The sequence below is a fragment of the Phyllobates terribilis genome, unplaced genomic scaffold, assembly GCF_046119375.1.
Source record: "Phyllobates terribilis strain yellow unplaced genomic scaffold, ASM4611937v1 Scaffold_5__5_contigs__length_657084704, whole genome shotgun sequence".
Classification (NCBI taxonomy): domain Eukaryota; kingdom Metazoa; phylum Chordata; class Amphibia; order Anura; family Dendrobatidae; genus Phyllobates; species Phyllobates terribilis.
This window is the reverse complement of record NW_027362765.1, coordinates 409,530,891-409,546,164: the sequence shown is the minus strand read 5'-3', so window position 1 is coordinate 409,546,164 and position 15,274 is coordinate 409,530,891. Positions and strand designations below refer to the sequence as shown.

Below are 15,274 nucleotides of genomic sequence, written 5' to 3'. Positions count from 1 at the left end.
GTCTTTAGCCAGCTCGGGTGCAGACGGGAGGGCTGGCAGGGAAATAAAGTGAGCCATCTTGGAAAAGCGATCAGCGACCACCCAAATGACCGTGCAACCGGCGGAGACGGGGAGATCAGTTATGAAGTCCATAGCAATATGCTGCCAGGGGGCAGCAGGCACAGGAAGCTGAAGGAGGCGACCGGCTGGCAGGTGTCTCGGGACTTTGTTGCGGGGGCAGGACACACAGGCAGAAACAAAGTCTATTACGTCCTTGTGCAGGGTAGGCCACCAGTAGTGCCGGGCAATAAGCTGGAGGGTCTTTTCTGACCGGCGTGGCCAGCTAGTTTAGACGAATGGCCCCAGTGTAGGATCTTCTTCCGATCAGGTACTGAAACAAACGTCTTACCGGGAGGGAGACGATTTAGACTCACGGGAGCCACCTGCATTACTCTGGCGGGATCGATGATATGTTTAGGTTCTTCCTCGAGATCGGACACCAGAAAGGATCGGGACAAGGCGTCTGCTTTGACGTTTTTGTCAGCCGGGCGAAAATGAAGAACAAAATCAAAGCGAGCAAAAAACAAGGACCACCGGGCTTGGCGCGGGTTAAGTCTCTGGGCATGCTGGAGGTAAGCCAAGTTCTTGTGGTCAGTGTAAATTATTACCGGGTGAAGAGCCCCCTCGAGTAGGTAACGCCACTCCTCCAACGCCAGCTTGATGGCCAATAACTCTCGGTCTCCTATGGAATAGTTGCGCTCAGAAGAGGAGAAGAGTTTGGAGAAGAAGCCACAAGTTACCATTCTCCCGGAAGATGATTTTTGAGCAAGTACCGCTCCGGCTCCAGAGGAGGAGGCGTCAACTTCCAGGAAGAACTGCTTGTTGCCGTCCGGGCGATGCAGCACCGGGGCGGAAGAGAAGGCCTGTTTTAGGGAAAGAAAGGCCTCCTCTGCTTCGGACGGCCACTCTTTGGGATTAGTACCCTTACGGGTGAGCGCGGAAATTGGGGCAGTCCGGGAAGAGAAGTGTGGTATGAAGAGGCGGTAGTAGTTAGCGAAGCCCAGGAATCGCTGAATGGCCTTCAACCCCTCCGGTCGAGGCCATTTCTCGATGGCAGACAGTTTCTCTGGATCCATTCGTAGGCCGGTCTGAGAAATAATGTAGCCCAAAAACGGAAGCGAGGTCTGCTCAAAGAGGCACTTCTCGTATTTAGCGAAGAGGTGATTCTACCTGAGCCTGAGCAGGACCTGACGAACGTCCCTCCGGTGAGTCTGGAGATCCGGAGAGAAGACCAAGATGTCGTCCAGGTACACCACTACGCAGGAGTAGAGAAGGTCCCGGAAGATGTAATTGACCAACTCTTGAAAGACGGCAGGAGCGTTACAGAGACCAAAGGGCATTACCAGATATTCATAGTGGCCGTCCCGGGTGTTGAATGCCGTCTTCCATTCATCCCCCTGACGGATACGAACCAGGTTGTACGCCCCACGGAGGTCCAGTTTGGTGAAGATTCTAGCCCCCCTCAGACGATCAAATAACTCCGGAATGAGCGGAAGGGGGTACTTATTCTTCACCGTGATCTGGTTAAGGCCTCTATAGTCTATACAGGGACGGAGAGAGCCGTCCTTCTTTTTGACGAAAAAGAAGCCTGCTCCCGCCGGGGAGGTAGATTTCCGGATGAATCCCCTGGCCAGATTCTCCTCAATATATTCGGACATCGACCGGGTCTCAGCAGCGGATAATGGATAAATACGCCCACGGGGAGGAGTAGTACCAGGTAACAGGTCGATAGGGCAGTCGTATGGTCTATGAGGGGGTAGTGTCTCTGCTTCCTTTTTATTAAAGACATCAGCATAAGACCAATAAGGAATCGGAAGTCCAGGTAGATTAGCTGGGGTAGGAGAAGGACGGACGGGATGGACGGGAACCAGACAGGTCTTATGGCAGTCCTGTCCCCAGCGAAGGACTTCTCCCGTCTGCCAGTCAAGCACGGGTGCATGTCTCTGGAGCCAAGGTAGGCCTAGCAAGAGGGCGTGGGAGAGTCCAGGCAGAACATGAAAGGAGATACTCTCAGAATGCAGCATTCCCACCTGCAGAGTAATGGATTCGGTGATGAGTTGGATGGGGCGTGGTAAGAGGCCCCCATCCACGGCAGCAACAGACAAGGGTACAGCCAGAGGTTTGGTGGGGATGCGGTATTTCTCTACCAGGGACTGTGAAATAAGATTCCCGGCTGCTCCAGAGTCAAGTTGGGCTAGTTCGAAATAACGGTTCTCCCCGCAGACGATTGAGACTGACAACAGCAGAGATGGAGAGGATTTATTCTTGTCTAGGTCGACCTCTCTGAGCGAACCTAGACACAGGCGTTTCCCGACCTCTCCGGGCAGGTACGGATCCGGTGCTCCTTACTGCCACAGTAGAAGCAGCTCCCCTCGGCACGGCGTAAGTCCTGACGGGTTTTGACCATCTTGGTCTGGTCGACCTGCATAGGCTCAGGAGAGTGTACCTGGGTAGAGACGGAGGGAGTGACGGGTTTCTGAAAAGTAGGAGCTAGACGTGGTAACCTCCTCTCACGGGTGACCTCTTTGGCACGCTCCTGGAACCGTAGGTCAATCCGGGTGGCAAGAGTTATTAGGTCATCGAGAGTGGTAGGGATGTCCCGACCGGCAAGTTCATCTTTAATACGGCCGGACAGACCCTCCCAGAAGACGGATACCAGAGCGTCGTTATCCCAGGCCAGCTCCGAGGCAAGGGTACGGAACCGTATGGCATATTGGCCCACGGTGAGACTTCCCTGACGGAGGCGTAGCAGTGATGATGCGGATGAGGTCTTCCGTCCGGGTTCGTCGAAGACTTTCCGGAAAGCCGTGAGAAAAGCAGGCAAGTTGGACACCAGGGGGTCTCCTCTCTCCCATAGAGGATTTAGCCAGGCCAGGGCCTCCCCGGTGAGATGGGACATGATGAATGCAATTTTGGCTCGGTCGGAGTTAAACTGGTGGGACAATAGTTCAAAGTGCAGGGTGCACTGATTTATGAAGCCCCGAGCCTGGGCGGAGTCGCCTCCGAAGCGAGGAGGTGCAGAAAGCCGGGTCCGGGGTAGGATACCATGGTATTAGTGGGCAGCGGAGCTGCCGGATTGCGAGACATGGCACTGGCGGAGGTTGCTGGTGGAGCAGTCAGAGTGTCCAGGCGAGTATTGACATTAAGCAGGTGACCCAGGATGGACTCCTGTTGGGACCTTTGACGGGACAGTTCATGACACAGGTCCGAGAGCGAGGGAGCTTGGGTGCCACCGGGTTCCATGGCCCGAGCAAACTGTAACGGGTCTGGGAGGCGGAACCTCTGAGCTACTATACAAGGGGGCGGTCCTTGTAAGGGAGCGGGTGGCGACCAGGGAAGACGGGCAGGAAGTCACAGCAGGTGACCGGGACAGTCTCTGAGTGAACGGGCTGGAGGTCACGGCAAGTGACCGGGGCAGTCTCTGGATGAACGGGCAGATGGTCACGGCAAGTGACCGGGGCAGTCTCTGGGTAAAGGGTTGGTACGACCTGTGGCGGCTGATGATAGACGTGAGCTCCCAGGTGAGCAGGCGAGAGTCTCTGGATGAACGGGTGGTCACAGCATGTGACGGCGGAGCCTCCAGGAAGACCAACAGACAGGCGGCAGATGAGCGCTCCTAGGTGAGCGGGCAGAAGTCTCTGGACAGGCGGGTGGTCACAGCACGTGACGGCAGAGCCTCCAGGTAGGCTAGCAGACAGGCAGCAGATGAGCGCTCCCAGGTGAGCGGGCAGGAGTCACTGGACAGGCAGGTGGTCACAGCACGTGACGGCGGAGCCTCCAGGTAGGCTAGCAGGCAGGTAGCAGATGTGTGCTCCCAGGTGAGCGGACAGGCTGGTCCTTAGACAGACTGACAGGAGTAGTAAGGCAGACCGTCGGACCTCAGACTAGCAGGCAGGTAGCAGATAAACAGGCAGGAATAAGACAGCAAGCTGGCAGGAATCTGGCAGGTATCTGGCAGGTAACTGGCAACGGGACCTGAGGGCTGAAGCAGAGTAGTGAACAGTGCAACAACATTGCTCAGGCACCTCCATTTTGGAGGAGGTGCCTTATATATGGTGAAGTCCTCCGGCCATTGGCCGGGGACTCCTTAGGACGGCGCGCGCGGCCCCTTTAAGAGGGAGGGAGAGCGCGCGCGCGCGCCCTAAGCACAGTGGCCGGGAAGGAGCGCGCGCTGCCAGCAGAGCGGGAGGAGGACGCCGGGCACGGAGCAGAGAGGTGAGGGGAACAGCGTCCCTGCCTAGCAGAGGGCAGGGACGCCGGCGCTACACAAAGAAATGCCACCCCACACCATTACTGACCCACTGCCAAACCGGTCATGCTGAAGGATGTTGCAGGCAGCAGATTTCTCTCCACGGCGTCTCCAGACTCTGTCACGTCTGTCACATGTGCTCAGTGTGAACCTGCTTTCATCTGTGAAGAGCACAGGGCGCCAGTGGTGACTTTGCCAATCCTGGTGTTCTGTGGCAAATGCCAAGCGTCCTGCACGGTGTTGGGCTGTGAGCACAATCCCATCTGTGGATTTCGGGCCCTCATACCACCCTCATGGAGTCGGTTTCTAATCGTTTGTGCAGACACATGCACATTTGTGGCCTGCTGGAGGTCATTTTGCAGGGCTCTGTCAGTGCTCCTCCTGCTCCTCCTTGCACAAAGGCGGAGGTAGCGGTCCTGCGGCTGGGTTGTTGCCCTCCTACAGCCCCCTCCACGTCTCCTGGTGTACTGGCCTGTCTCCTGGTAGTGCCTCCAGCCTCTGGACACTACGCTGACAGACACAGCAAACCTTCTTGTCACAGCTTGCATTGATGTGCCATCCTGGATGAGCTGCACTACCTGAGCAACTTCTGTGGGTTGTAGAGTCCATCTCATGCTACCACGAATGTGAAAGCACAACCAACATTCATAAGGGACCAAAACACCAGCCAGAAAGCATTGGTACTGAGATGTGGTCTGTGCTACCCACCTGCAGAACCGCTCCTTTATTGAGGGTGTCTTGATAATTGCCAATAATTTCCATCTATTGTCTATTCCATTTGCACAACAGCATGTGAAATTGATTGTCAATCAGTGTTGCTTCCTAAGTGGACAGTCTGATTTTACAGAAGTTTGATTTACTTGGAGTTCTATTCTGTTGTTTAAGTGTTCCCTTTATTTTTTTGAGCAGTGTATATTCACGTTCACCTGTTAATATTCAGCCAAAATGTCCACCAGTGTGCTTTACTGTATTAACATTAGATATGGATTCAGCAGAAACAGAATAACATACAGTAATACAAGAACGTAATGCTAAATCAATATTAGCAGATGCCAAATGTTAATGTAGTGCCTGCTGAACGCCATCCCCCCAAAAAATTGCTTCTACTTTTGCTTATAATCAGATGGCACAACGAATAGGCTTGTTCGGATATTAGACCCTGAGATCACAGTGATTGGAAGTAATATCATTTGATGGATATACAGTACAGACCTAAAGTTTGGACACACCTTCTCATTTAAAGATTTTTCTGTATTTTCATTACTATGAAAATTGTACATTCACACTGAAGGCATCAAAACTATGAATTAACACATGTGGAATTATATACTTAACAAAAAAGTGTTAAACAGCTGAAAATATGTCTTATATTCTAGGTTCTTCAAAGTAGCCACCTTTTGCTTTGATGACTGCTTTGCACACTCTTGGCATTCTCTTGATGAGCTTCAAGAGGTAGTCACCGGAAATGGTCTTCCAACAATCTTGAAGGAGTTCCCAGAGATGCTTAGCACTTGTTGGCCCTTTTGCCTTCACTCTGCGGTCCAGCTCACCCCAAACCATCTCGATTGGGTTCAGGTCTGGTGACTGTGGAGGCCAGGCCATCTGGCGTAGCACCCCATCACTCTCCTTCTTGGTCAAATAGCCCTTACACAGCCTGGAGGTGTGTTTGGGGTCATTGTCCTGTTGAAAAATAAATGATGGTCCAACTAAACGCAAACCTTGATGGAATAGCATGCCGCTGCAAGATGCTGTGGTAGCCATGCTGGTTCAGTATGCCTTCAATTTTGAATAAATCCCCAACAGTTTCAACAGCAAAGCACCCCCACACCATCACACCTCCTCCTCCATGCTTCACGGTGGGAACCAGGCATGTAGAGTCCATCCGTTCAGCTTTTCTGCGTCTGCGTCGCACAAAGACACGGTGGTTGGAACCAAAGATCTCAAATTTGGACTCATCAGACCAAAGCACAGATTTCCACTGGTCTAATGTCCATTCCTTGTGTTCTTTAGCCCAAACAAGTCTCTTCTGCTTGTTGCCTGTCCTTAGCAGTGGTTTCCTAGCAGCTATTTTACCATGAAGGCCTGCTGCACAAAGTCTCCTCTTAACAGTTGTTGTAGAGATGTGTCTGCTGCTAGAACTCTGTGTGGCATTGACCTGGTCTCTAATCTGAGCTGCTGTTAACCTGCGATTTCTGAGGCTGGTGACTCGGATAAACTTATCCTCAGAAGCAGAGGTGACTCTTGGTCTTCCTTTCCTGGGGCGGTCCTCATGTAAGCCAGTTTCTTTGTAGCGCTTGATGATTTTTGCAACTGCACTTGGGGACACTTTCAAAGTTTTCCCAATTTTTCGCACTGACTGACCTTCATTTATTAAAATAATGATGGCCACTCGTTTTTCTTTACTTAGCTGCTTTTTTCTTGCCATAATACAAATTCTAACAGTCTATTCAGTAGGACTATCAGCTGTGCATCCACCTGACTTCTGCACAACACAACTGATGGTCCCAACCCCATTTATAAGGCAAGAAATCCCACTTATTAAACCTGACAGGCACACCTGTGAAGTGACAACCATTTCCGGTGACTACCTCTTGAAGGTCATCAAGAGAATGCCAAGAGTGTGCAAAGCAGTCATCAAAGCAAAAGGTGGCTACTTTGAAGAACCTAGAATATAAGACATATTTTCAGTTGTTTCACACTTTTTTGTTAAGTATATAATTCCACATGTGTTAATTCATAGTTTTGATGCCTTCAGTGTGAATGTACAATTTTCATAGTCATGAAAATACAGAAAAATCTTTAAATGAGAAGGTGTGTCCAAACTTTTGGTCTGTACTGTATGCAGAGAGCCAAACACGGTTTGGAGTAAAAGAAATGGCAGCAATCGCGTTACCGGACTGTCAATCTTCTTATTTTTGTCCTTACACTTAGCCTTCAAATTATATGACAATTAGTGATGAGCGAGCATGCTCATTACTCGAGATTTACGAGCATGCTTGGGTGTTTCCCAAGTATCTTCAGCGTGCTTGGGTGTTTTAGTCACGCTGTGTGCATGATTTGCAACTGTTTGACAGCTTTAATACATGTGAGGAATGCCTAAGAAACAAGAACATACTCGCTCATCACTAATGACAATGCATCCTTCATTAAACAGAATAAAATAGAAAATTAAATACCTTAACTTCTCGTTCTGCATCAAGGGTTCCACCAACTTGTTCCTGTAAAAGTGCATATGCGCGCTGCAGAGCCTGGTACTCCATGGTCAACTGGCGGAATCTCAATTCTGTCTCTTCCTTAGCCATGCCCTATCCAGATTAAATACTGCCTTATTAATTGGTAAGAAATTGATTATTTTTCTTTTCAATTAATGAATAGTCATTTTGTAATTGTAAAAAAAGAACAATCAGCTCACCTGTCCAGGTGTACGGTAAAATACTCTAGTAATAGCAATAGTCCAAACGATAGCCGGCGCTCACATCTTCTTAAAAGAATAGCTTTATTGATCCAGTAGTATAAAAGGCACAAAAAATGGTTGAACACAACAGCACAAAAATTAAAAAGGCAGAAAATAAATATCCGCTGCGCTCCCGGGCAACATGTGTCACACCTACATGGTCCTTTGTCAAGCCTTAACATGCAGGTCTGAAACATGTTGCCTGGGAGCGCAGCGGATATTTCTTTGCTGCCTTTTTAATTTTTGTGCTGCTGAGTTCAACCATTTTTTGTGCCTTTTATACTGCTGGATCAATGAAGCAAATCTTTTAAGATGTGAATGCCGGCTATCGTTTGGATTACAGTCATTTTGTATTGTGTAAGTATTGCATTATTTATTTTATGATATAAAAAAACGTTAAGTTGCCTTTAACCCTTTTAACTCTGTGCTGGACATGTAGTATTTTTCCATACCATGCTTTTCCTGTACTGTATGGAGACGATGGCTCTTGATCTGTGGTTGTACCATCAACGGTGGGATGTAAGGACTGGAGTATTCTAATGCATTAATGTTAAAGGGGTTAAGATAGGTCATTAATATTAGATTAGTTGGGCACCAATGCCGATGAGTCAGCCTAAGACTTATTTACCTAGGTTCTCCAGGCATTTGATTGGATAGGTAATCAATATCAAATTGGTGGGGATCCAACACCTCGCGCTCTATCCAATAAGCTGATAGCAGCTTATTGATAGCAACTGAATGAAGCTGCACTGTGCAGATCCAGCAGGGGCGGACATGTCATTGGTGCAACCTGGGGCCCAAGAGATAGGTAGAATTGTGCTTTATGATGAGCTATTTGACTAAAACATGTGTATTGTTCTTGCAAGGGGCCCTCTTCTGTCTGTGTCTGCCAGTGAGATCCGGTCAAGGTGCAATGGCCATTGCCGAGTATTACACATCAGCTCCTATCCAGAAGAATATAATCAGTTCTGTAGTACCCAACAGCGGCTGCTACACATTGAATGGATCTGTGCAGTGCAGCTACATTCATTGCTTATCATGGGCCGTCACCCAACTATTAACAGTTGATCGGTGGGGGCACCAGATGTCGTACTCCCACCAATCTGATATAGATATCCTATCCGAATGAAAAGTCATCAATAACAAATGCCCAGAGAACCGATTTATGCATTAAAGAGGCTTCAGCATTCACACTAGTGCTGCAACTTCATCAAACAGTTGAGAGCTGGACCGCCACCGATCTCATAATAATGACCTATCCTAAAAATTTTAATTTACAAAATTAGTGTTAAAAAAAGTTCACATAACTTAAACATAAATAATGCACCTTTTTAATTTATTAAATTATAATGTGGCTACACTAAATAAATGCAACACATTGCTTATACCATATAAGTGTAAAATATTTATTTGAATTCACTATTAACAGCTGTGTACTTTATAATTGTGAAAATCACAACCTGTGCTGCAAAAAAAAAAACAGCCCCCCCCCTATACCGCAAATTCAACATGAACATGAAACTAACATGATGGCGAAGCAAAAATGGGAGAAAGAAAATCCCTGCTTCCTAAAAGTCAAAATTGTCTGGGTTAATTCTATAAACTAAATAATAAATTAAAATCAGATCACCTCTTCCACGTCCTCATCTGGAGTGCAAGGAGTGCGGTCTGTTTGGTAGGAGATTGAGGAACCATCAGAATCCAGAGAAGCTTCTTCATCATAACCAAAAAATGTTTCCACCACCGGCTATAGGGTAGAAATGGAAAGTGCATTATTGATGGAGTTTATTACACAGTATGTCCTTATAATTTGATAGGTCAATAAAACTTTTACATTATTTAAAAAATAAGTAAGTCCCAGACAACCCCGTTAATAGCTTCCTTGAGCTGGAAATCACATATATATATAGCTTTCCTCGGCTGATGTCCACAGTTCGGGACCCGATCCTTTGTCTACCCTTATTCACACACTGAGGTCAATTTTGACACATGGTAAGGTTTTGAATATTAGTCAGAGTAGGACTATCCCGAATGGGGTCACCGTGCCGTAGTGGGATGGCTTTTATACTATTTGTGATAAAAAACAGTGTTACTAAGAACCCTATGTTATTTAAATGTACTTTTTATTTTTTATAGCAGGGCTTTTGTTCATTTTTGCTTATTATAGTTTTTTTTCTGAGACAATGTTGCAGCTTTTTATGGTCAATATGACTTTCTTTATCATATAATTTTCAATCTCTGACAGCGGAATTTAATTAATGTGATCCTAGTGGTGCAATTGTTCTTGATCACAGGGTACCAATGGGCTGCCATTGCCAAGGCAGACAGAGGCCTTCTAGAAGCCCCTTTTCACCACTATCTTGGCGCACCTGTGAAGCACAGCCACAGACTGAGCTTCATATCGGATTGTGAATTTTACTATATACTGTAATATTGAATTATTGCAGTATATAGTAATAAACGATCACAGGTTCTAGTCCAAAGAGGAACCAAAAAAAATAGTAAAAAGAAGATGATAAAAGTTTCATTCCCCCACCCCTATTTTTTCCAATTTAAAAAAAGAAGAAATGATAAAATAAAGATCCTATTTGCTGTTGCCGTTTCTGTAAAACTCCAATATATCAAAATATAAAATTATTTAACCCAATTGTAAAGATAAAAACTCTCCAGTTTTTGAATCGCCTGAACCTCCCCCCCTGAAAAATGTAACACAAAGCAATGAAAACATCATACGTACCCCAAAATGATACCAATAAACACTACAGTTCGGTGCGCAGAAAACAAGAAGCCCACAGCTCTATTACCAAAAAGTAAAAGAGTTACGGGCCTCAGAAAATGACGACACAAGCCGGATTTTTTTTTTTACAGATTTCTAAATTATTTTTTGCAACAAAAACTTATGCTACTTTGATATCGGGATAATTGTACTGACCTGAAAAAAACATATTGGAAGGTTATTTTTACTGTACAATAAATGCTGTAAAAGCAAAATCCAAAAACAAAGGCAAAATTGCATTTTTTTCACCAATTTGCCTCTTTTTGACTTTTGAAAAACTGGATATTTCATTGTCAGGGGTGAAGAAGTGAATAAAGTCACCAGATGGCACTTCATTTTACCGGAATTTCTGCTGCTGTTACTTGGTAATTGTGGAAATGTTTGATGACACCCAATTGCAAAAATTATTTTTAGTCTCGAATTACACGCATTTTAGTAAAAAAAAAATATCCCCAAAGGTGGACAACGCCTATAAATGACTGATTCCAATGTTAACGCAAGTCAAAGGGCTAACTCTTCAGAGACATCAAATGTGGCAACTAAATAAAATTACAATTTACAAGCGATGCTGCGTTATCTTCTTAGAGATAGAACAGTTTATCTTAAATCATCAGAAATCTTCACAAATGGAGAAGTATTTTACCTTAGGGAGTTTAGTCATTTTTTTCCGTTGCTTCCTAAATCTTAAAAGCTTTTCTCGGTCCTGCAGATAAAAATTCATTGCACAGTTATTTTTCCAGTATGTGACTGGCATGAGAAATTAATAATGTATTTTAAGAATAATGTTTTGGAGGCTGCAAATTACTACCTAAATGGAGAAGCCATTGGGAATTTATACCCCCCGCAGCTTCCCTGCCAGCAGATATTGGCTGTTTTACATCCTTCTGTGTATAATGTGCCTTTGGCAAAATAGGATCTACGGGGTAAAGTTTCTCTTTGTGGAGAGTGACAAGCCAGGCTTTGCATGTCAGTGTGAGGAGACTTATAGGCCATGCGTGCTCTTCTGGGGAATTAAATATGCAAATTGACTCTTCAGAGAAAAAGAGGGCTAGAACTCTAGTGCCAAGTGAACATGATGCCAAAAACGCGTTGGAGGAAAGGATTTTTTATGGAATTGCTGTACCTGTTTTAAACATTTTGGAATTAAATCATCAAATAATCTGAATATACATTCGTTGAGCCAGACAATTTCTACTTTGGACTGTATTATAGCTCAGAGCTACTGTACATCATTGGAAACAGACAAGATTGTTGTCAGCCACATCTTGTATTACTGCTAAGTTATAGCCTATCTTGTAGTCCGGAGCTGCATTCACAATTCTGCTTGAATGAACTGGAAACAGTCAAACAGTCAGCCATCTTGCTTGTCACCCCTGCCCCCACTCCGTTCAGCTCAGTAGCTGAAGACGAGTCAATCTTGTCCTCCATTTAAATCACTAAACATTGCTTGCTACAAAGATGACTTCTACCAAGAAGCAATTTCGGCCTCATTCTTATGTCAGTTTTTGATCATTATTTTTCATTAGTTTTTTCAATGCCAAGGTCAGGAGTAGGGAAGAGCAGAAGTAAATGCATTATATATATTTTTATCTGCATTTAGAATACATTCTGGGATTAAGCATCTGATAAAAAATACTGATCAAATACTAAACTGGGATTAAGGCTTATCTGCAACAATCTCTATGAAGACATTGAGCCAACAGGGATTGGAGATTTTATGCTTTTATACATTAAGAATTGCGAATGCAGCTCTGAAGCATAATATAAACTGCAACCTAGAATTAACACAAGATGAGTAATGCAACATGTACAAAGTAGTAAGAGACCTTCATTATGGACTTTCGGGGGATATAAATCTGTTCTCGTCATTTGATGATCACATATTGTAGGTTCAGGACTCACTACAGTTCAGGGATCAAAGTTGTAATGAATCATGGAACGCAAAGTAAACATTAATTTCTATTTTATGACTGCAAGCAGGGATCTTGAAAATCACAAGGCATCATTTTTTTTTCTCCATAACCCAATATGTATTAAAAAAAAATTTTTTAAATATTGCATTTTTCACACTGACCACTGGGGCTTTTTTAGACTCTAGCTTCCTGTTGTTTCAGGAAACAATACATGTACATGGTCACAATATGTATTAAAAATAAAAATTTGAAATATTGCATTTTTCACACTGACCACTGAGACTTTTTTAGACTTTAACTTCCTGTTGTTTCAGGAAACAATACATGTACATAGTCAATGAATAGACTTAGACCATATCTTTTGCAATGATGCATCTAAAGAGCAATTACCAAAGTTATTGTGAATGAAAGGGGAGCAGGGTCAGCTGTGACATCACCTATTGTGATTGGTGGATCCTGTGCTATCAGCTGTGTTTAGAGGTGTTACCTATCATTGTAATCCTGCCTCTGATGATAAGGAAACTGCTGGAAACTCTTCTTTTACGGAATCTAATTGTAAGTATGAGTCCAAAAAAAAGCCCCAGTGGCCAAGGTGAAAATTGCAAAATTGCTATTTTTTTAAATAGTTTGTGATATGAAATTGAAAAAAAAAATGCCATTTAAAAATAAAATACATGTAACTCAAAAACACCACTTTCTGATGACACATTCCCTTTATAGCGAATCTGTCACCACCAGTTTACACAATACAAACTATTTACATTAATAAATAGATCTCACAGACCTGGTAAAGTTGGTGTACTTACTATGAAAATCCAAGTCAAAATTGGCCGTATAATCCTTTTTAAAAGTTTTCTTGCCTTATATTAAAAAGAGCATTTTATCAATCCAGTGTGAGATGAATTCATAAAATCCTCATCTTAAAAACAGGATTTTACAGCCATTGTGACAATGATTTTCATAATAATTACGTCATCCTCATCAGGTCTAAGACATCTATGTAATAATATATGCGGTGTGAATTGTAAAATCCGGTGACAGATCCACTTTAAAAGTCACTCTTGTATCTCTGTATGCCTATAATACTTACAATAACACTCTTCACATATCCTGCAGTTTCTAATGTCTAGGGAGAAAGAAGGAGACATTATAAAATCAGTTATGATATTAGATTTGCAATTTTACATGACCTTTAAGCAAACTGCTCCATTGTGTAATCCAATGGCTGATAAACTGAGAATTAAAACATGAAGACTAGAACTATAGATTTCAGACAGGGAAATTAAAAATGTGCATGTGCAAAATTTGCCCTTAATAATATATATTTTTTTATTATCATGGTATTATTTTATTGCCTTTGTCCCCAAAAGTGCACAAAACACATACAGCACAGAGCATGCATTTATTTAAAGCGACTATTTGGTTGCACGGTCACTTCAGATATGATGTCAAGATGGAGAAGATTTATGTTCGGGTTACACTATGACTTTTACTGCCACAAATGTGAAGAAACCAAATGGTTAATAAATGAAAGTCAATGAGGTTACATTGAATGCAGCAAGTAGGGGACTGATCACTGGGATCCCTACAGGTCCAACCAAATGGTTATTAAATGAAAGTCAATGTGGTTACATTGCATGCAGCAAGTAGGGGGCTGATCACTGGGATCCCTACAGGTCCAACCAAATGGTTAATAAATGAAAGTCAATGTGGTTACATTGCATGCAGCAAGTAGGGGGCTGATCACTGGGATCCCTATAAGTCCAACCAAATGGTTAATAGATGAAAGTCAATGTGGTTTCATTGCATGCAGCAAGTATGGGGCTGATCACTGGGATCCCTACAGGTCCAACCAAATGGTTAATAAATGAAAGTAAATGTGGTTACATTACATGCAGCAAGTAGGGGGATGATCACTGGGATCCCTACAGGTCCAAAGAAGAGAACTCTGAAATGCCCTGATGGAATGGATTTGGGTTGCCAACATTACTTTTTCTGGACAGTTTATCAAAAAATATTTTTCACGAACACATTGAAAAACTATAGTAAATTATTATGAATATAAGTGATAGATGCCTACAGTCCGTATTTCTGTTATGAAGACATCAGCTGTATTCTTTGCAAATTTTAAAACGATGATAATTACAATAAAATTTATCTGTGTAAGTTTCTTCAGCCTCAAAAAAATAACAAACGCCTTAAAAAAATGATACTGACGGAAAAATAGTGCCATATTTTTATTTCTGTACGGTTGGCAAACCTGGAATGGATCTGTAGCGATGCATGTGTACCACTCTCTATGGGAATGTCAGAGATAGCCAACCTGGCACTGGGGAATTTCTACCAGTCCCATAGAGAATTAATGGTTCTCCCTGCAATCGGACCCCCAATTAACAGAAAGTTATATGTTGATATAACTCATTATTCCTTTAATATGTTTTACCTTGGAAAGTTCATCAATAATTATTTGCTGCTCATTGATTTGTAGTCTTAGAAAGTCAATCTCTCTCTCTTCTCGACTTTGGTCAAGATCGTTTAAAGAGCTTGGTCTTCTTATAGTGCCAACCTTTTGTCTCTAAAAAGTAAAATATAGATAAAGAACATCAAAATATACATATAAATATGAAGAAAAAATATAATTACAGCCTATGCAAATTGACTCTTCAGAGAAAAAGAGGACTTGTACTCTATAGCGCCACCTATTGGAAGCAGCGATCCTACAAGTCACAATCAACCCTTTAACGAGTCATGCAATATGACTTAGGATAAAAGCCAAATCAGAATCTCAATTTGCAGACACGGTGTTTCGGGCTGTTGGCCCTCGTCAGTGCAAAGTATGAGAG

General features: G+C 43.7%; 1 protein-coding gene across 8 annotated transcripts in view; it reads right to left on the bottom strand.

The window, feature by feature from the left end:
- The window catches only part of JAKMIP3 (Janus kinase and microtubule interacting protein 3), a 165,583-nt gene that overhangs the window by 51,780 nt on the left and 98,529 nt on the right, over nucleotides 1–15,274 (bottom strand). For all 8 annotated transcript variants that reach the window (XM_073685101.1, XM_073685104.1, XM_073685102.1 and 5 more), the window contains 5 exons: nucleotides 14,875–15,006; nucleotides 13,522–13,557; nucleotides 11,162–11,221; nucleotides 9,373–9,489; nucleotides 7,465–7,593 (listed from right to left, as the gene is read on the bottom strand). In XM_073685101.1, coding sequence (XP_073541202.1) covers nucleotides 7,465–7,593; nucleotides 9,373–9,489; nucleotides 11,162–11,221; nucleotides 13,522–13,557; nucleotides 14,875–15,006 — 474 coding nt within the window. The remainder of the gene's footprint in view (nucleotides 1–7,464; nucleotides 7,594–9,372; nucleotides 9,490–11,161; nucleotides 11,222–13,521; nucleotides 13,558–14,874; nucleotides 15,007–15,274) is intronic.